The 17,959-nt window shown below is 60.0% G+C and overlaps 6 protein-coding genes across 6 annotated transcripts; 1 reads left to right on the top strand and 5 right to left on the bottom strand.

Annotated features, from left to right (window-relative positions):
- Positions 1-1,430: 1,430 nt before the first annotated feature.
- Positions 1,431-2,657, top strand: SPRG_19787 (hypothetical protein; the record flags this gene model as incomplete). The annotated part of the gene is made up of 1 exon (XM_012343650.1): positions 1,431-2,657. One exon carries the CDS (start codon positions 1,431-1,433, stop codon positions 2,655-2,657), a length of 1,227 nt encoding a protein of 408 aa, XP_012199040.1.
- A 215-nt stretch (positions 2,658-2,872) lies between these two features.
- SPRG_19786 (hypothetical protein) lies at positions 2,873-8,276 on the bottom strand (the record flags this gene model as incomplete). Its single annotated transcript, XM_012343649.1, has 30 exons — positions 2,873-3,030; positions 3,071-3,173; positions 3,226-3,308; positions 3,355-3,566; positions 3,619-3,781; positions 3,826-4,054; positions 4,106-4,192; positions 4,244-4,457; positions 4,508-4,607; positions 4,653-4,811; positions 4,864-4,981; positions 5,031-5,219; positions 5,258-5,417; positions 5,462-5,601; positions 5,646-5,823; positions 5,869-6,041; positions 6,089-6,215; positions 6,266-6,458; positions 6,502-6,613; positions 6,662-6,706; positions 6,749-6,973; positions 7,021-7,101; positions 7,151-7,196; positions 7,250-7,416; positions 7,462-7,512; positions 7,555-7,625; positions 7,675-7,839; positions 7,883-8,021; positions 8,065-8,171; positions 8,213-8,276. The coding sequence occupies 30 exons, from the start codon at positions 8,274-8,276 to the stop codon at positions 2,873-2,875; spliced, it is 4,059 nt and encodes a 1,352-aa protein (XP_012199039.1).
- Positions 8,277-8,399: 123 nt separating this feature from the next.
- On the bottom strand, positions 8,400-9,135 carry SPRG_05000 (hypothetical protein). Its single transcript, XM_012343513.1, has 3 exons — positions 8,864-9,135; positions 8,669-8,817; positions 8,400-8,619 (listed from the first exon to the last, which is right to left on the bottom strand). Exons 1-3 carry the CDS (start codon positions 9,123-9,125, stop codon positions 8,440-8,442), a joined length of 591 nt encoding a protein of 196 aa, XP_012198903.1. The 5' UTR covers positions 9,126-9,135; the 3' UTR covers positions 8,400-8,439.
- Positions 9,136-9,322: 187 nt separating this feature from the next.
- SPRG_19785 (hypothetical protein) lies at positions 9,323-11,165 on the bottom strand (the record flags this gene model as incomplete). Its single annotated transcript, XM_012343648.1, has 7 exons — positions 9,323-9,798; positions 9,843-10,372; positions 10,421-10,578; positions 10,627-10,713; positions 10,769-10,853; positions 10,897-11,044; positions 11,099-11,165. 7 exons carry the CDS (start codon positions 11,163-11,165, stop codon positions 9,323-9,325), a joined length of 1,551 nt encoding a protein of 516 aa, XP_012199038.1.
- Positions 11,166-11,496: 331 nt separating this feature from the next.
- SPRG_19784 (hypothetical protein) lies at positions 11,497-12,394 on the bottom strand (the record flags this gene model as incomplete). Its single annotated transcript, XM_012343647.1, has 2 exons — positions 11,497-11,923; positions 11,979-12,394. The coding sequence occupies 2 exons, from the start codon at positions 12,392-12,394 to the stop codon at positions 11,497-11,499; spliced, it is 843 nt and encodes a 280-aa protein (XP_012199037.1).
- A 255-nt stretch (positions 12,395-12,649) lies between these two features.
- Positions 12,650-15,898, bottom strand: SPRG_19783 (hypothetical protein; the record flags this gene model as incomplete). Its single annotated transcript, XM_012343646.1, has 1 exon — positions 12,650-15,898. One exon carries the CDS (start codon positions 15,896-15,898, stop codon positions 12,650-12,652), a length of 3,249 nt encoding a protein of 1,082 aa, XP_012199036.1.
- Positions 15,899-17,959: the final 2,061 nt, after the last annotated feature.

Here is a 17,959-nt window from a genome sequence, read left to right as displayed (position 1 = left end):
GTTCCGAAGAACGAACGACGGCCATCTGCGACCAACGCCGCAAGACAGCCACGACTAATGGAGCTCCAGTCTCGGTCGTTGACGCTGCGTTTTTGTATCGGACCGCGTCTTTGGCCAGCGTGGGCGTCAGCGCCTTGTCGCGACGCACGTCAGGTGGCATCCAACTACTCGGTCGACTTCACCAGTATCTACATGCCTGCTTCTACGTACCCTTTGGAGGCGACCGGACCTGATATCAAGCCGCAAGCTGCTACCGTGTCCCATGGCGCGGGCCGGATGTCGGCGTCAAGGACTGCGCGCATTGTACGCCATGGTAAAGTCGGGAGTGTAGTGCAGTGCAAATTACACTGTCTGATGCTGGCTCTCCTGTCACAGAAAAGCCGAGAGGCGGAGAGGGCCGAGGAATCGAAGGATGCGCTCTCATAATGCTCACTCTCCTCAAGAGCGCAGCATATCAGGACGAGGGGTAGGTACACTGTACTATCCAAGTACGCCGGACGCGGCGATGTTTATTCGATTGCATAGAAAGCTACTCGGTCGACCGCCGCGCGTGACGCCACGATCGTCGATTGTGCCCTCACGCACGCGAGCTTGTATATACCCATTCTAGCATCGTACGTATATGAACGAACGAAATACCGTGAAAACGCGGTATGACGATCGAGACGAGTACGTAGTATCTTCAAGCGGCCTTCAAGGCGGGAGGAAATAATCTGGAGGAAAGTTAGACGGGCGACTTCGCCAGCAACAGGCTCTGCGAGCGAAAATTCCTTCTACCGTCGTCAATGCGACCGTCCTGCCGTCCACGGAATCGTTAGTACCGTCCTCGCTCCTGCACTCGGTGGTCAGCCGGACAAAGGACTTGGTTGCATTTTGACACACGAGTCATTCATTTTCCTCCCAGCATGTGGACGACAACGAGAGCCATTGAAGGCACTACGGCCAACCAGAGGTGCGACCGAGCTCCACGTACTGTACAGTAGATGGAGTTGCGTGCGGCTACTGGCGTGTAATGGATCCATCTTGCAGTCAATGACGCCGCTCCACTCGCGCCATCTCCAAAATGTACAGCTTCCTAGTATGGCCTTTCCCTTCGTTCGACATCAAAATAAAATAAAATAGTAAAATAAAATCAACTCGTCGAATGAAAGAGAGCGGTCGGCGCCCATCGGGAGCGAGGAGATGCGGGCTGCTCCCTTGCGGGCGACGGCGACACGATCGGTAAGCGACTTGACGCCGCAACGATGCTAATACACCATTGAACGCACTTGTTTCTGGAGGCACTCTCATTGCACTCTCCTCACTCTCATTGCTCTTTCGACACTCTACACTGCATATCCGGGTGGGACAGGTGGGCGCAAGGATACGGTCACAGCGAAGCGTATGTCTGCGGCTGCGCGGTCGCTGCGCCCACAACTCAATTTGCCAGCATGGCCGCGAGTAGTACGATGAAGCTCAAGTTCAAGGCGTGCACGACGTGCATGCGCTCGTTCGACCCGTTCCATTGGCGCTACAACTGCCAGGGCTGCGACCGAAGCGTCTGCCGCGAGTGCTCGTGCAAGGTGGGCTGGAAGAAGCGCGTGTGCTGGGCGTGCCTCGTCGCGGCGCGCGCGGACGCCGAAGCCAAGCACCGACACAGCGGTACGACCCACGCGACGTCGTCGTACGTCTCACCAACCACGTCGCAATGCAAAGCCGACAGCCACACGACGTTCAGCTACCGCATTCCCGAAGAGGGCGAGCTCTCGGACAGCGACCGCGTCGCGACCCGGTCGCGCGGCCAGAGCAAGGTCGACTCGTTCCTCGAAGACGGCGGCCTCCGCGTCAGCGGCAAGTACGACAACAGCAACGACGACTTGGACCGCTACTCGACGCGCATCACCGAGTCGATTTCGGACGACCTCGACTTCAACTGGGCCAACCCGTACCCCAAGGCGCCACTGCCCACGGACGAAGCGTCGCGCCTCGCGCTCGTCAAGGACCTCGATTTTGAGCGCCATATCGCCCACTTTGACAACGACGCCAAGCTCTCGACCTTTGTGACGCAGTCGCTGGCGCTCGTACCGTGGGCGTCCATGGGCGGCATCCACCTCATTGGCGAGCACTACGTCTTCAACCTCGCCTGCAGCGGCTTTAGCTCGGTCTTTGAGATCGAGCAGCAAACGCTGCGCGAAGAGGCGCCTTGCAGCTACACGCAGTCGACGCCATTGGTCGTGCTGGACACGACCCAGGACGCGCGCTTCCGCGCCCACCCGCTCACGATCGAGCAGAACGGCCTCTCGTACCTCTCGGTGCCGATCGTCGTGACCGGCCGCCAGCACCGGCGCGAGATCATTGGCAGTCTCGACTTGGCGGGCCACAAGCCGCTGGCGGCGACGCCGGCGCCCAAGATCCTCCGCGAGCTCCAAGCGACGGCCGCCATGATTGGCTACTACGTCGAGCGCCAGTGCATGGAGCTCAACATGATGGAGATCGAGATCGAGTCGTCGCGCGGCCGACGAAAGACGGCGCCGTTCGGGAAGGACATGAACGGCGACGTGCCAAGCAAGGACGTCTTTGCCGAGTCCATGGAAGCGCTTTGGAAGAAGACGATCGAGACGAGCAACCTCATGCGGAGTACGATGCCAGCCGTGCCCGCCCAAGAATACGCCTTCTAGACCCTTAATTAGCTAATTTATGAAACAATTTCCGAGCCATACTGGCGCCAGACGCGAACTCACGCCTGCGAGGCGCCGAGGCCATAGCCACGACATCCTCCCACTGCCTGGCTATGCACCAGCCTTTCTTCCATCACGCGTCTGAAGCAGCGTACAGTGTATTTCTGAGAAGGGAACACTGAGAGCGCCGAGTACTGTCGCGCCGCCTGTCTTCGCTACAGCCCGCCTCTCCCGAGTACCGACGTCGTGTGCGGCCGAACGATTTGAACGTGCATCTCGGGGACCTTGCGCTTTGCGAACGCAAGCCGCGACGTGGCCATGGACACCATGGCCTTTCTCAAAAACGACGGCGACTTAGGCCCGCCTCGCACGACTACGATCTCAGTTGGCCTCTTCTCTCGCTACGTGGCTACCTTTGCTCATGGCGGCGAGGACGCGCCCTTCGGCCTTGTGCAGGGCCGACTCGGGCTTCTCGTCGTCCACATAGATCCGCGCCAACCGGTTCTCTTCGTCGACCTACGCGAAAAGGGCAAAGTGAATCATCGACGGGTCGATAGATGGTAGCTACGGCGAGTGGCGCGAGGGGCTTGGGCGGGCGCAGCGACAGCAAGAAGGTGCCAATCTCGTCGAGCGACATGGTCGCGCGGTAGTCTACTCCACCGGATTAGACGGAAGCAATGTGTGGTGGATGGCGAACCTGCGGCCAAATCGTGTTCGTGGGATTCGAGCTCCTTGCACAAAAGACACAGCGGACAGACGCGCTGGACGGTGCAGAGCGGGCAGTCTCTCGCCGCGCGGCGGAGGTCGTCCAGCGCCATCTTGCTCGTATCAAACGTCGGAAATTCGTCCAAAACGCTCTGAAAGCGGCTGTCGGCAGAGAGTGCACGGAGATAGGCCTTGTCAATATCGCTATGATACATCCAAGCATGTTCGCGTCTCCACCATCCACTGTGTGCAGTACCTCTGGGCATACGTGGGACGGCAGATGACCACGAGAATGTCGTCGCCAGACGCTACACTGTGCACGCGCGGGCCTTGGTACACCCACTCTTCGGTGCCAAAGACCTCGACCTGGGCGAGGCTGAGGATCGAAGCGCCGTCGATTTGCACACGCACGTAGCGCCCTGCCCACTCGGTAAAACGCGACTCTATTCTATGGGCCGCGTACCAATCGTGTTGTCTGGCGGGTGCCATACGAGCGGATTGGCCGCTGTCTCGAGCTTAAACTTGGTAAAGACGCTATGGGCCTTGGCTTCGTGTAGCGCGTGCTTTCCCGCTTCAGCCTCGAACGGCTCTTGGCCGATGCACACAATGCACGGGAACAACTGGTCGCCGGTGGCCCCTGGTCGGTTCCAGAGCCGCACCGAGGTGATGCGGCACATGACACCGAGGTCGACCTGCGTCCGTGTTGTATTTGCCGATTCGGTAGACTTGACGTGAGAATGTACCTGCCAGAACGGACACATCTCGCGGAAGGTCTGGCAACAATTGCTTTCCAAGGCGCCGTCGGTGACGCCGTCGAGGGCGAGGTGTGCCTAGGGTAGGTTAGGACTAGGGTTTTTACGAATGTCCAAAGAGCACCGTACGCCATAGCCGGTCGCGACGCTGCTCTGGAGTGCGACAATGGCGTAGGACGGGTGTCGCGCCATGTTACTCGGCGATTGATAAATGCATGGCACGCGCGACGGCGTCCCAATGAACCGGTGGCTGCTGTCATGGCCGGTGCAGCCCCCGACATTGTTGCCCCACGTGAAAAGCTCGCCGTCAATCGAGACGGCAGCCGTGTGGGCGTTCCCGCACCTGTATCGGAACGTGAGCTTTTATCGTAGCCAGCAGAGCCGTCTCGTTACGCGAGCGCGGTGACTTGCACGGATGCGAGACCGGTCGGCGTCACGAACGCGGGGCAAAAGTCGCCGAGCGCATGCGCACTCCCTGCAACAAAGACGCGGCCTAGTGTGGATCGATATGAAAGCAGAACGATCAAGAACTGTCTACCGCCAGAGCTCAGAGCCCCGTTGCTCTGAATGGCGCTCACAACCGCCGTATGCGCCGTACCGCAGCTCACGTCGATAATGTGGTGTTCGAGCAGAGCCGCAACTTTGGTTGGCACCGATACAATGCCGAGGTGGCCCCCTCGCAGTTCGTTGTCTGTGTCTACGCCCAATCGTCAAAACATTTCAATGATACCGTGGAAAAGAGAGGGAACCGGTGAATCGACCGTCGCCCAAGCCGAGCCGACCGCCGTCGCCGCTGCCCCAGACGTAGAGCTCGCCGTTGGTTGAGATCACTGCCGAGTGTGATGGACCACAGGCAATCTTGCGCACCTGTATAATACCATGGTTGAGTACCACAATCAAAAATGCAGGATAACACCTTGGAGGGAAGTGCCAGTGGCAATGGCAGAATCGTAAAACAGTCCTCCAGCGACGAGACCCGCACAGGCTCGGTCGTATTTGCATGCCGGTGGCCCACGGGCGTCGTGTGCGGTCGGGCGATGGCTGGTTCTTTTGAAGGCGGCGCGAGCCCGAGCTTGCCGGTGGCACCGGAGCCCCATACGAACACCTAGCCCCACGTGAGCTGGCGTGCGGAGGTAGGACAACCTGTCCGTCGTGGCGCAGCGCGAGACTGTGCGAGTACCCACACGCGACGGACCGGAACCGCATCTCCCGCAGATGAGCAAGAGGTTTTGGGGTCGTCGTGTCGTCGTGGGAGCTAGACCCGAGACGCCCGTAAGTCCCGAACCCCCACCCGTACAGTTGCCTAGGGATGAGATCTTATTGCAAAGCTTTAGGGACACGTGGTACCCCGACTGGTGCACAGCCAGTGCGTGTTTAGCGCCCACCGACACTTGCTGGAGCGCTTGGTGCCCCAGAAATGTCTTTTGACGTGGCCCTCGCGCCGTCACACCACTCATTTGGAGGGTTTTTTCATGGTCGGGAACCGCCTAAAGGCCATCTTTAATCTACTCAAAGTCATTCAGATACGTACGCCCAACGTAGCACCTTCTAGCCCGCTGCGCGCCTGCTTGCGCCGAAGCCGCCCGACTTCACTTCGCTTTTGCTCCCATAGATCTTGCTTGGCTTGGAACGCCGACGTCTCGGTCTCGTCAATGGCCGTCACCAGTTGCCGCATGTGCTGCCAGAGCGCAGCGCCCTTCTTGAGAACCCTAGCTCAATATTCGTGAGCGATGGATGTGCGTCAGGGCTGCTACGAGGAGATGGTGGCGTCTTGGTAGTTGTGCAGCGCCCGCAGGAGCTGCTGGTCGAGCTTCTTCATTTGTCGCTGGAACGGTTCGCCCATGCACTCGAGCTCGAGCATTAAACACTTGCTAAGCTTTGTGGCGTTGGTGGCTTTCCCGGTTTGGCTCGACTGCAGCGCGCGCAGCTACCACCACGATGCTCACGCCACGTTTCCAGACACAGTGAGGCTACCCGCAGTGCATTGGTGACGACATCAGCGCGCAAGTCAAACTCCATGAGCTCCCGCGCCTTGGCAAGGTTCACTTCGGCGCGCAAGGCGGGTGGGTACAGCTCAAAGTAGTCGATCAGCACAAGAAGCCTACAAAGGCAGTTGATCGCTAAAATGGCATCTGCGAGCACGGGTTGCACCGCTGTAGCTCGGCTTCGTCCGACTCGACGGGCACCTCGGGCGGAGCATTCTCTCGAAACATGCTGCGCACGTAATTCTTCAAGTGCTCGTGCTCGTCGGCAAGGAGTTGATTGGGCGCACTGAGCTTGAGCATCTCGGTGCGCGCCGTGAAAGGTCGTGACGCGGCTGCTCCCGGCACCTGATGCGACGGATCTACTCCACTCGTGGTGGTTAAGGTTTGTTCCGTAGTATATACCCGCCGAGTGCTCGGGGCTGTAGACATAGTCCCACGTGCGGCGGGTACCCCCCCAGCAATAGAGCTCGCCGGCGTCCGTTAAGGCATAGGCCACCGACGCCCCGCACGAGACCTACAATTCCATTGCCTCCCTCTACAGGATGATACCTTGCGCGGCTACCTGCTTGACGCGGCGTGCCCAGAGCCACGCGGTATTGATGGCCACCTACCCCTCGAGCTCAACCCCGTACATTCTGAGACGACGCACCACACGGTTGTGGAACGCGAGCTGCTGCGTTTGCGTCGGGTCGCGTGCGATGCGCTCGGTCTTGATCATCGGCGGTCTCTTCTTGGGCGAGTCCCAGCCGCCCAACTTCTTCTCGGGGCTCGTTGGTGCTTTTGGTGCAAAGGCTTCTGCCCCCCGGACGCGGCTTGTCCAGAGGGCCAAGAGCTGCGAAAAGTACGGGCACTCGACAAAGTCACGCTCCGCCGGCTATCGCAGCATAAGAAGAGCAACTTGACGAGCAAATGAATGCGTACGGCTCCGTCAAAGCGGTTGAACGAGCCTTTGCCGAAGACGTAGACCTGCCCTGCAGCGTCGAGGGTCTCCCCCAGAACGTACTACAGGTTCCCATACTTGCCTGGTTGCCTGTGTGTTCTGCCAACGTACATCGGCATAGCGTTTGGCGTTAGCGAGTAGCTTTTCCCGGCGCTCTCTAGCACAACAGGAAGCATGAGACATGAGATGCGAATCGCGAAACGAGCCGACTTGATTGTTTCCCAATTGAAGTTCCACTGGGCTTCCAGCATCGTATACTGCTCCTGCGCGTCTTCCTTGTCGAGAACCGACTCGAGCTTCTTGGCCAGCTTGGCGCGCGAGAGGAGTTTGTTGTACGCAATGTTGCGGTTGTGGAGCTCTTTGCGCACGTCCACAAGCTATACGACAATATTTTCCATCACCAAGTCGGGTGCACCACGTACCGTAAGCCAAAGCGACCGAAACGCAAGGTACGTCAGGCCTTCGGTCACAGGCTACGGCGTGGCGTGAGTGCGAAGCCAAGCGTCGGCACGGACATTCTCAAACTGGCTAAACACGGTCTCTTGTCGGTCCAGCGCCATTTTGATTTTGAGAAAGCGCAGAATTGCTAGACAAATACAAGATCGAAACTCAATAAGGATCGAACAAGTGCGTACCAGAAAACTCGCTGCGACCGATTTCACCCGAGTCGTCCGTGTCAAAAATTGCAAAGAGGTCTTTCGGGTTCAGCACTTTGCTTGGGCAAAAGCCGTTGGTCCGTGTCGGATTCGTCGGGTCGCACGTAAACATCGCGAGGCGAAATTCATCAAAGGTGATGAAGCCTACGCGGGCCCATTCGACCAATTTCAATATTGCAGAAGGGACCTTTCTGCGCCAAATCGCACTTTCTAAAGTACACTTGGATTTTTGGCGGCGGAATGTCGATCTGGAGGTCCACTAACAGCAGCTTGAACTCGTCGAGGTCGATGCCACCGGACCGATCAATGTCGTATTTCCGAAACATCTAATAGGTCGTAGGCAAGGACGGGATTCGAGTGGACGCCTACGGCTTCAGCGTCGATGAAAGCGTTCTCGGCTTCGGGTGGCGCGTCGCTCAAGCTCGGGTCTTCCACGAGGTCCCGACTCAGCGGTATGCCGTCCACGACAATGACGTCTAAAACGACCGTGAGCCAAAGACAATCCGATGCCACGTACTCGACGGTGGGGCCGCCGCCTTGTTGCGGAAGAGGCTCTTCTTGGCCACGGGCTCGGGCGCCATTCTTTGTATTACCAGTTACACTCGGTTTCAGCCCTCGTTACGACCTTGAGATCGCTTTTGTTGTATCTAGAATCTCTCTGGTATCTGGTATCTGGTATGTGATCATTATTGGTACATCTGATAGTCGAGGAATAGATATTATCTGATTGCGTCTTATTGCTGCTTAGACCATGGTCAGAAAATTCTGAATCATCGTCTTGCCGTCCGGCGTGAGGATGCTTTCAGGATGAAACTGGACGCCTTCGACAGCGTACGTTTTGTGCCGGACGCCCATGATCATGTCCTTGCCCGCGATCGTGGCCGTCACTTGGAGCTCGTCGGGCAGCGTGCTGGGCAGACCGACCTAGGCCGTCGCATGAGAATCCGCTCTCAATTTCAGCTAAAGGCCCTACGAGCGAGTGGTAGCGGATGGCCTTGAAGGGTGACGGGACGTTCTTGAAGAGGCCTTTTCCGTCGTTTTCCATATCCGACTGTTTGCCGTGGATGATCTCGCCGGCGTGGCCGACCGTGCCGCCATAGACCTCAAACATGCACTGGAGCCCTATCCGAAGCCGTTCGTTCGATGCAGAGGAGAGACGCAAGCGTACCGAGGCAGACGCCAGCGATGGGCACGATGCCCTGGAAGGTCCGGATCACGTCGCACGAGATACCCGCGTCCTTTGGGAAGCCGGGCCCGGGCGAGATGAGGATCCGGTCAAAGGTCGGCGCCCGCGTGTACTCGGCCAAGAGCAGGGCCGCGGTCGTGTGGTCGTTGCGGATGACGGTCACGTCCGCGCCGAGCTCGGCCATGTACTGGAAGAGGTTGTACGTGAACGAGTCGTAGTTGTCGATGAGGAGCACGCGCGTCATGCTTTAAATTGGAAACTGAGCTTGAGTTTGAGATTTCGGGATAGCAGATCCGACCAATCAGAACGCGCCATCTGATTGCACATTCAGCGCCAGCACGTTCCTCTGGACTTCCTCGCGTCAACTGATTGCGCGTCGGCATGGTCGCGCCCATCGAGGCTCGAGGCGCGTGTACGTATATACTGCGTATGTATGTAAGGTTAGGTACTAGCTGTGGCGGCCGAGCGCCCGTGGGCGGCAAACCAGATGCTCATGCCAAGCGCAGCGCTGCCGACGGCGCCGAGCGAGACGAACGCGAGCGTCTCGAACGCCGCCGGGTCCGAGCACAGAACGCTAAGCAATAAGATCGCAATGTAAAAGATCTTGGACGTGGCCGTCTGCATCGCATTGATGGCGCCGCGCATCGACTCGTGAACGCGCTCCTGCATGAGCTGCGTCTCGGCGAGGTCGGTCATCCAGAGCCACGCGCGCGAGACGGTGACGGCGACGACCATGACGATATCGGTCGTCCGTGTCTCTCCAAATGCAATGTACGAGACGCCCACCGGTAGCAGCGTGAGCCAGAAGAGCCAGATGCTAACCAGCACGACGACCGCGGCGCCCCACGACCGCTCGAGCGCTGGAAAGACGAGCGTGCCGACCAAGCCAGCGAGCGCGCCGAGGCCAGCGCTCGCGCCTGCCCCCTTTGTGAGAACACGCATGTACACAGAGGCCTCGTACCGAGGAGAGAGACGGGAAGTCCGCGCCACTGCAGGTAGGCGATGTTGAGGCCGCTGCCACAGAGCACGGTCATGTAGAGCGCGCAAAAGGAGACGCTGAGAAGACACGTTGGGTGCTTGGTATACGCAGCCCACTGCGCGACGAGCGTCTCGCTCGCAGGCGCCGCCGTCACCTTGAGCGTCGACGCAGAGAGCGTTGGCACCCACGCGTAGACATCGCGCACCATGGCGTACTCCAACGGCGCGGCAAGGAGGTTCCAGGTACCGACAGCGGCCGCGCCGACGGCAGCGCGTGTCGCAGAGTCGGCGCTGCTACTGTCGAGAAGGATGCCAAAGACTGCCGGCGCCAGCAGTGCGCACGTGAGGTCGATGCGGCGCAGAGTCGTGTTCCACGAGGCGAGCGGCGTCTGCGTTGCGGCGGCCACAACGACGACCCAGTCCTTCTCGATCGCAAGGGCTTGGGCGTCGTTGAAGACTTGCCCGATGGCCCCCGCGAGCATCGTGAGTGCCAAGAGGATATGGGCGGCAGCCCTAGTACACGCCAAACCATCGCCTCAGGCCTCGGCAGTCCGAACGTACGGCGACGAGACTAGCAGAAGAGACGCGAGGGACGTGGTGCTGAGGACGACGCAAGTGTTTTCGATGGCAATGGAGCGCGCGAGCACAGACAGGCGGTTGGTCGCATCGAGCCAGCGACCGATGCGTGGGAGCGCCACCAGACCCACCACGTAGACAACCTAGAACGTCGTTGCGTCCTCGTCCTGATGGACGAGTAGCTTTCATACAAGGGAAAAAAGAGCACTTGGAAGCAGCGTGTCCTTGTAAATCTCCATAAAGAGAAGTGGGGTCGCAAATTGCCACATGCGGTCTCCCTAGCACAAGACAATAGATGCATACAAGCAGGTTCCGATTAGTTGTTGGGCGTACCCACGCAGAAAAAAAGCGACCAACGTACAAGCATGCGCGCAGGCGGCGCGCCACGTTGCGGCCCATGGCGTCCGTCAAGCGTGAGCTGCGCCATGTTCAAGTCTGCAAGATAATGCTAAGACGCGCACCCGAGAAGCGGCGACGTCTCTGTCGCAAATGCACTCGCCTCTTGGTACCCGATCCAGAGGTAATACGCAATCGGCCCCACGGTTGTCGCACCCACGATGCCCAGTGGCACGACGACCGCAGTCGGGACGAGGCTCATGGCCGGGGCGGCTAGGCACACTGGCGACGAGGCTTGATGTCATGCAGCAAGCGCATGCAACTTACCGAGGCTGCCCGCTAGCAGCATAAGGCCAATCGCACCGACGGCGAGACTCGCTTGACCACTCGACATGCCCGTTTCGACGCTGTGAGGCCGACGTGGTCCTGAAACGGCTCGCGTGCTGCCACGTATGGTATCCGGATAAGGTTGCCATTCAGATCCAGGCAAGGACACCATCTTGCAGTCGTAGCAAGTAGAGGTCTTGAGAGCCTTTGTCTGTACCTGCACTGTCCTTACCAGTGCAGGTAGTGATGCCAAGGACCTGGTATGATGAACTACTGCAAGCCTTTGAAGTATCTACGTGCCGATGAACGTGTAGAAGGCACAGAAACAACTTGCCTGGGAAGAGAAGGAAGACATATTTTAACACACTTCATTATGCAAAATACAAAGAGATCCAAGCTCAAGCAGTAAGAGCGTCGAGGCGCGCGTCGGCGCGGGTGCGCTTGTGCTTGCGGTGGAGACGGTAGTAGGTCCAGTCGCGGCAGAACGTACACATGTACGTGCCCGCCAAGAGCACCGTGTTGGTGGCCGAGGTCAGCGCATTCGGCTGAAAGAGCGCGCACTCGTCGCAGCACGGCTCGGGCCCGCGCTTGCGCATGTTGAACGGATGCTCGTCCGTGAAGCTGACCATGACAACCTTCTTGGTAGTCGCAGCCAAGGGATGGGGGACGTCGTCGTCGTCTTCGTCAAGGAGGTCGTCTGGAGCCGCATCCGTCGACGCAGCCGGAGCGACGCTGCTAGAGGCGTCGTGTTGAGCTCGGAAGTCGGCGATTTTGGGCAGCGGCGGCGGAATCTCGCCGGCCGCAATCGCCTTCTTTCGCGCGTAACTAAATAGGAAAAACCATGAGAAAACCGCTCGGTTTGATCGCAAGGACATGGTACCGAGCTCGGTTGTATGCATGTTGGTAGGCCAAATTCGCCTTGCGCCACGACTTGTCCTTGGCATGGCGGATGTCCTGGTTCTTTTGGTGGTATTCCTTCTTCTTCACCAACAATTGCGCGCGGTTCTTCTCGTAGTACGCCTTCTTCTGGACCGCAATCGCTTCCTTGTTGGCAGTCTTGAACTTCTTGTCCTTGGCCGCAATCTTGGCCTTGTTCGCAGCAGTGTACGCCTTCTGTCGGGCCCGGCCTTTTTCTGCGTTGGCAGCCTTGTACGCCTTCTGTTGGGCACGCACTTTTTCTGCGTTGGCAGCGCGATACGCCTTCTTCTTGGCCGCAATCTTGTCCTTGTTCGCAGCGTAGTACTTCTTGTCGGCAATGCGCTGCTGCGCCTTCTTGACGTCGTCCGTCACTTCCATGGCTTGTTGGTGAATGACACCATAAGGCCATTTTGTGCCACGAGCCCGTTGGATTCGATTCTTGTATCCGGACGACTCTCAGCTGGCAGGCTGTGCGCAGTGCATTATCCGGACCAAGCCAACGCCCGTTGCTCCACTTCAACGACGGCGCCCTTCTCCGCGCCCCACCCTCTTTGCTACTGAACGAGCCCACGCGAGTCGACTAAAACGCAAGCCAAAACGTTGTAGAGGATATAAACTCATGTGTGTCGATATCTACACGCGGGCCGTCGGGTCGGTCGCTGTCAAGACGTGCGCGACGCTGCCCATGGCGGCGGCCAGACTCGACCAGACGTTGACGATGAACTCGACGTGGGGCGGCACGAGGAGCGCGTAGTTGAAGACGAGGCCAATGATGCCGGGCGAGAGCGCGTGGCGCAGCGAGACGAGTGCGAGGAGCATCACCAGCATCAGAAGCGCGTGCAGCAGCTGCATGCGCAGCGAGAACCACTGCAGGAGCGTCTCGTGCACGTAGCTCGCCTCTTGGTGCGCGTTGACGTGCGTCATGTGGAGGCGGTGGAAGCGCCGCGTCTGCTTGGGCCCAAACGCGCGCACCACGACCGCCCCCGTGATCGCTTCCGTCACAAAGTGCAGATGCGGGCCCCGCGTTGTGCGCGAGAGGCGGTCAATGTCCTGGAGCGGCTTGACGTAGTAGGCACTCACGTAGTAGTAGCCGTAGAGCACGAGGCCCATCGGGAGCGCCGACGACTGTAGAAACCACATGGACGTGCCCAACGCGAACGCCGCGATGAAGACGTTGGCGAGGAGCGCGCCGGCCGCGAACGGCAGCTTGGTGTCGAGCGTGACCATGTCGCTGTTGTAGACGCTGAGGAGTTCGCTCGAGACGGGCGGCACGGCTGAGGGTACGAGCGTCGCGGCCTTGAGCCCGTGGAACAAGCTTCGGGACGCACGGAGGCCGGCGCAGGACGTGGCCAGCGTCCGGAAGACGACCATGAGGACGCTCGCGCCGGCGAGGATCGCGTACACTTGCATGTGGTAGGTCGCAAAGGCGGATGCGGACTGCCGCGCCAAGGGCACGTCCATGTCGTGGCCCGGAAACACAATCATGGTGTCGTTGCGCGTCGTCGCATTGTGCGAGCTCGGGTTTAAGAACGTGTTGGCGTCGACAAGCGGCTGGAGGCTGCACCAGTGGCCGAGCCAGAGGTCGCTCGCGACCTGGAGGCTCTGCCACAGCGCTTGCACGATCAAAAGGAAGAGCATGAGGAGCCAGCCCGCCGCCGAGAGGTACGCGAGATACGTGGCCGTCCCGACCCGCGGCGTCTCCTTGCTGGAGGAGAGTAGCGTCGGGTGTGCGTGCTCGTCCATCGTGTAGCTGTGCTCCTCGGACAGAAAGCCGTACGGCGACCGAAGCGACGGCGACATGAGCGCATCCGGCGCCTCAAAGCCGCTCGTGAGCGACGACGTGTCGGCCTCCAGCGCCGCGTGGTGTTCGTCCCAGAAGCCCTTGCGCGCGGGGAGCGCTGGCAGCGCCATGGCCGCGACCTTGGCCAAGTGCGGGTTCTCGAACGTCGTGACAAGATCGCGGTTGACGAGCTCGAGCGCGCGGTTGATCGACTTGCTATGCACGATGTCCGGGTGCAGCGACACGAGGAGGACCGTCTTGTGGCGGAGGAGGCCGAGCACGACCGACTGGAAGAGCTGGACGTCCATGTGCACGTTCATATCCAAGAGGTAAATGTCGGCGTCGTTGTAGCATGCACGGGCTAGGGCAATCTTGGCTTGGAAGGACGGCGAGAGACCGTGGGTGGTCGCGACCGTCTTGTCGCCGAGGCGCAATGGGCGGATGTCCTCGCGCAGATGGCACGCGTCCAGCACGACGCTATAGCGCTTGTGCTCGAACGGCTTGCCAAAGAGGATGTTGTCCTGGATCGACGCGTGGAGAAGCCATGGCGATTGCGGGCAGTACGCGACGCGGCCGCCCACAAACACAAAGCCTTCGTAGAGGTCGAGTTCGCCGAGCAGCGCCGAGAGGAGCGACGACTTGCCTTGGCCGATGGCGCCATGGAGCACGATCGTCTCGCCGCGCTTGACGCTGAGATTCAGGGCCGCAAACACGGGCTTGTCGGCGTCCCACCCAAAGGACCCGTGCTCGATCGCAATGTCAATCTGGTTGGCAGCAAAGCTGCGGTACTGCGATGCGCTGAGCTCGTTCGGCGACGTGACGGCCTTGGCGTTCTTCTCGCTCATGCCCATGAACGCCATGAGCCGACGGTGCGCGATGATGGCCTGCATGATGTTGCCGACGATCTGCGGCAGCCCAATGAGCGGGCCACGCAGCGACCGGAAGAGTGCGAGCGCCGTAAAGACCTTGGCGGCAGTCACGCTCTCGTGCTGCACGAGTGTGTAGAACGCAAGCGACGCGGTCGTCACGAGGACGGGTGCCGAGTAGAGGAGCGCCGTGACACCCGCGGCCACCGAGAAGGCGCGACCGAGTTGCGAGAGCTCGGACGAACGCGCGGCCTCGACGGCCGCCGCCGACCCTTCGTCGTCCTTGAGAACGTCCTTGCTCGACGAGCTGTGCTCCGTGGCCGTATCGTCTTTCAGCGACGCGTCCTTCTCCGAGTCGGACTCGATGGTCTTGGGCGTGCGGGGCATCGGTGGCGGCGGCGGCGCAAAATATGCAAGGACCGCGCGCGCACGCACAGCCTTGAAATGCATGAAGCGCTTCCAGAAGCGCCGCTGCCACGAGACGAGACCGTTGTTGAGGCCGAGCGTCACGACGATGATGACGGCGCCGATGAAGGATGCATACCCGAGAAGGTGGTAGAGAAAGTAGAGGATCGCGCCGAGCTGCGCCGGGATGATCCACGCCTGATGCGTGTAGTACGCTGCGCTGATGATCCACATGATGTCGGACGTAAAGAGGTTGGTGACATCGGCTGGCGTCTTCTCCTTCTGTGCTTTCGCGTCGAGCAGCAGCGCCTTCTGGAACACGAGCTGCTGGACCGCCGACGTGAACCGGAGCACGATGGCTTCGTTCTGGAAGGCCGTGTGCGTCGAGAGAAAGGCCTGCGCCGCCTTGACCACGAAGAGCGAGAAGACGAGCGCGCAGAGGTACGACGCCGACGCGTTGGCTTTCGTCTCGATGGCGCCGACGACTTGGTAAAGCACGTACGGGCCGTAGAGCGTTGCGGCGACCGTGAGGAACTGCAGGACGCCGATGAAGAGGAAGCGCCAGCCAAAGATCGAGAGGAACGTCGTGACAAAGCTCTTGGTCTGGCGGAACTTGGCCTCGAACTTGGCGCTGACGTGCTTGCACTGGTTGTCGCGGGCGAGGGGCCAGAGGTCCGGCGCCTCCAGCGGGTTCTCCTGGCTGCGGTCCATGAGCGGGTTGGCCCAGCGGAAGAAGACGAGCGAGAAGACCGACGCGCCCGCCACCGGATGCACGATCTCCACGTCCCGGACCCGCCGGTCCTCGATCGTCTGGTACTTGGTCCCGCGCATGCTGCCGACGACGAACTTCGAGGATGATATGACGTCCGGAAACGCGAAAGCCAGGCCGGCCGTATCCGGACTTTCAACCCAATGAGCTGGCAAGCCCACAGGCGGCGATCGGCACCCAACTATTCAACACCAACTATTATACCCAACCACCCAACTATCCAACACCAACTATCTACCGACCCAACTATCCAGTACCGACTATCCAACACGAACCAGTGACCCGTGGATGGCGCCTCCCTCGGGTACTACATGCTGCGAGACCTCGTGTCAGTAGCTCAGGGGTAACGATGTGTTTACCCCAGCTACACCTTCCACCACGAGTCGACGACAGGCAAGCGCAATCGAACCAGACAATACCGCCGGAGAGCGCTACTAGTATATACATATATGGTTCTAGTTAGGGCGCGTTATACTGCGCTGCTTACTTCTGGAGGCGGGCGGCGTCCACGACTTGGTCGATGACCGTGAGGTAGTTGCGGGCAAAATGCGTGCTGAGATGCCAGCCGTAGCACATGACTGGGTACCCATGGTCGTCCGTGACCAAGATTTCGTCGCCGAGCGAGTAGTTGTCGGCATAGTCGATGAGCGTCGCGCCGGCGTTCTTGACCATCGCATGCAGTGGGTCGAGGAGCCACTTGTACTCGCGGTTGAACTCGGACTTGAACATGGGCTTGGGCATCGTCACCGTGTCGCCCGAAATCCAAGCCGCCGGGTTCATCTCTTCGTACTCGGGGCTCTGGTCGACAACAAACACCTTGATGCCCATGTCGGTGAGCTCCTTGAGATCCTTCTCCATCATCGACCACATGGCGTTGACGTCGTGGATGCTTTGCTCAGGGCACTGGCGGTTGTCGTCGTAGCAGCACTGGGGCGGCGCAGTGTACGGGAGCGAGTCCGGGCCCATCGGGTGCACATAATGGTAGTAGTGCTGGACGAGCAGGATCGCCTGGGGCTTGACCGACTTGATCATGGCCAAGTTGGCGTAGTACTCGGCCCGGCACGGCATGAGCGGACGCCCGGACCAGCTGTTGATGGCGATGGTGGGAAACGTCGAGTCGTTCTTGGCGGCCTTGGCGTTCTCGTAGAGCTGGGCAAGGCGCGGCTTGGTCATGTCCGAGTGCGAGTCACCGAGCACGATGAGGAGGCCGTTGTCATTCTCGTGGCCCGGGTTGACGAGGAAGACGCCGCCGGGGAGGAAGTGCTTGTCGCGCGATTGAAAGTCGTCGGGGCGGACAGCGTCCTCGAGGTACGGCGAGTCCTTCGGGCACTCAATCAAGTCCTTTTGCCAGTTGCCGTCGTAGATCGCTGCCTGCGCTTGCTTGAGCGAGGCTTGGACGTTGCCGGACGTGATATTTGTACCAGGCTTCACCATCGGCGGCGCGACGTTGCGCAGACCGCCTTCAGTCAGCGAAAAGGTTGCCGGGTACGTGTACACAGCCGCCGACAACGCTGCGAGGGCGAGAACGCCGAGCGCCAAGAGTGGCGTGATCCACTTGGATTTGCGCCGGCGCAGACGCAGCTCGACGTCCTCGTACGTGAAGATACTCAAAGCGACCGAGATGAGGAGGATGAACCACGGCTCGGCAAAGAACGGGCGCGGCACCGACGCTGGGTACCGATCCCCCCAGACGACGAGCAACGGCCAGTGCCAGAGGTAGAGGCAGTAGCTGATCTTGCCAATGTACACGGCAACCACGTTGCTAAGGACGTAGCGGTTGAACGGTGCGTGCGGACCGGCTGCGATGAGCAGCGTGGCGCCGACCGTCGGAAGCAGCGCCCAAAAGCCGGGGAACGCGCGGTGTTCGTTGACGGTGGCAAAGCCGACGACGACGAGGCATAGGCCGGCGGCCGATACCCACCCGCCCGATCTCGGCGCCTTCTCGGAGGCAGCAGACGCCTCCAACGCCGGTGCCGCCTGCGACGTGATGTAGGCGAGGAGCCCGCCCATCGACATTTGCCAGAAGCGGCAGAGCGGCATGTAGAAGGACACCTTGTTGTCGCGGAAGCCGAGAAAAGCAATGTTGATGACAAAGCTCAGCAGCATAAAGGCCACTTGAAGGA

Source organism: Saprolegnia parasitica (genome assembly GCF_000151545.1).
Source record: "Saprolegnia parasitica CBS 223.65 unplaced genomic scaffold supercont2.14, whole genome shotgun sequence".
NCBI classification, from domain to species: domain Eukaryota; phylum Oomycota; class Saprolegniomycetes; order Saprolegniales; family Saprolegniaceae; genus Saprolegnia; species Saprolegnia parasitica.
The sequence above is the reverse complement of the archived record's forward strand: the minus strand, read 5'-3'. Positions and strand labels throughout refer to the sequence as shown.

Coding starts and splice junctions, on each gene's coding strand:
- SPRG_05000 (XM_012343513.1), bottom strand. CDS start 9,125: ATGACGCGCGTGCTCCTCATCGACAACTACGACTCGTTCACGTACAAC. Junction 8,818..8,863: donor CATCGCTGGCGTCTGCCTCG/GTACGCTTGCGT, acceptor GGCTTCGGATAG/GGCTCCAGTGCATGTTTGAG. Junction 8,620..8,668: donor CCATCCGCTACCACTCGCTC/GTAGGGCCTTTA, acceptor GCGACGGCCTAG/GTCGGTCTGCCCAGCACGCT.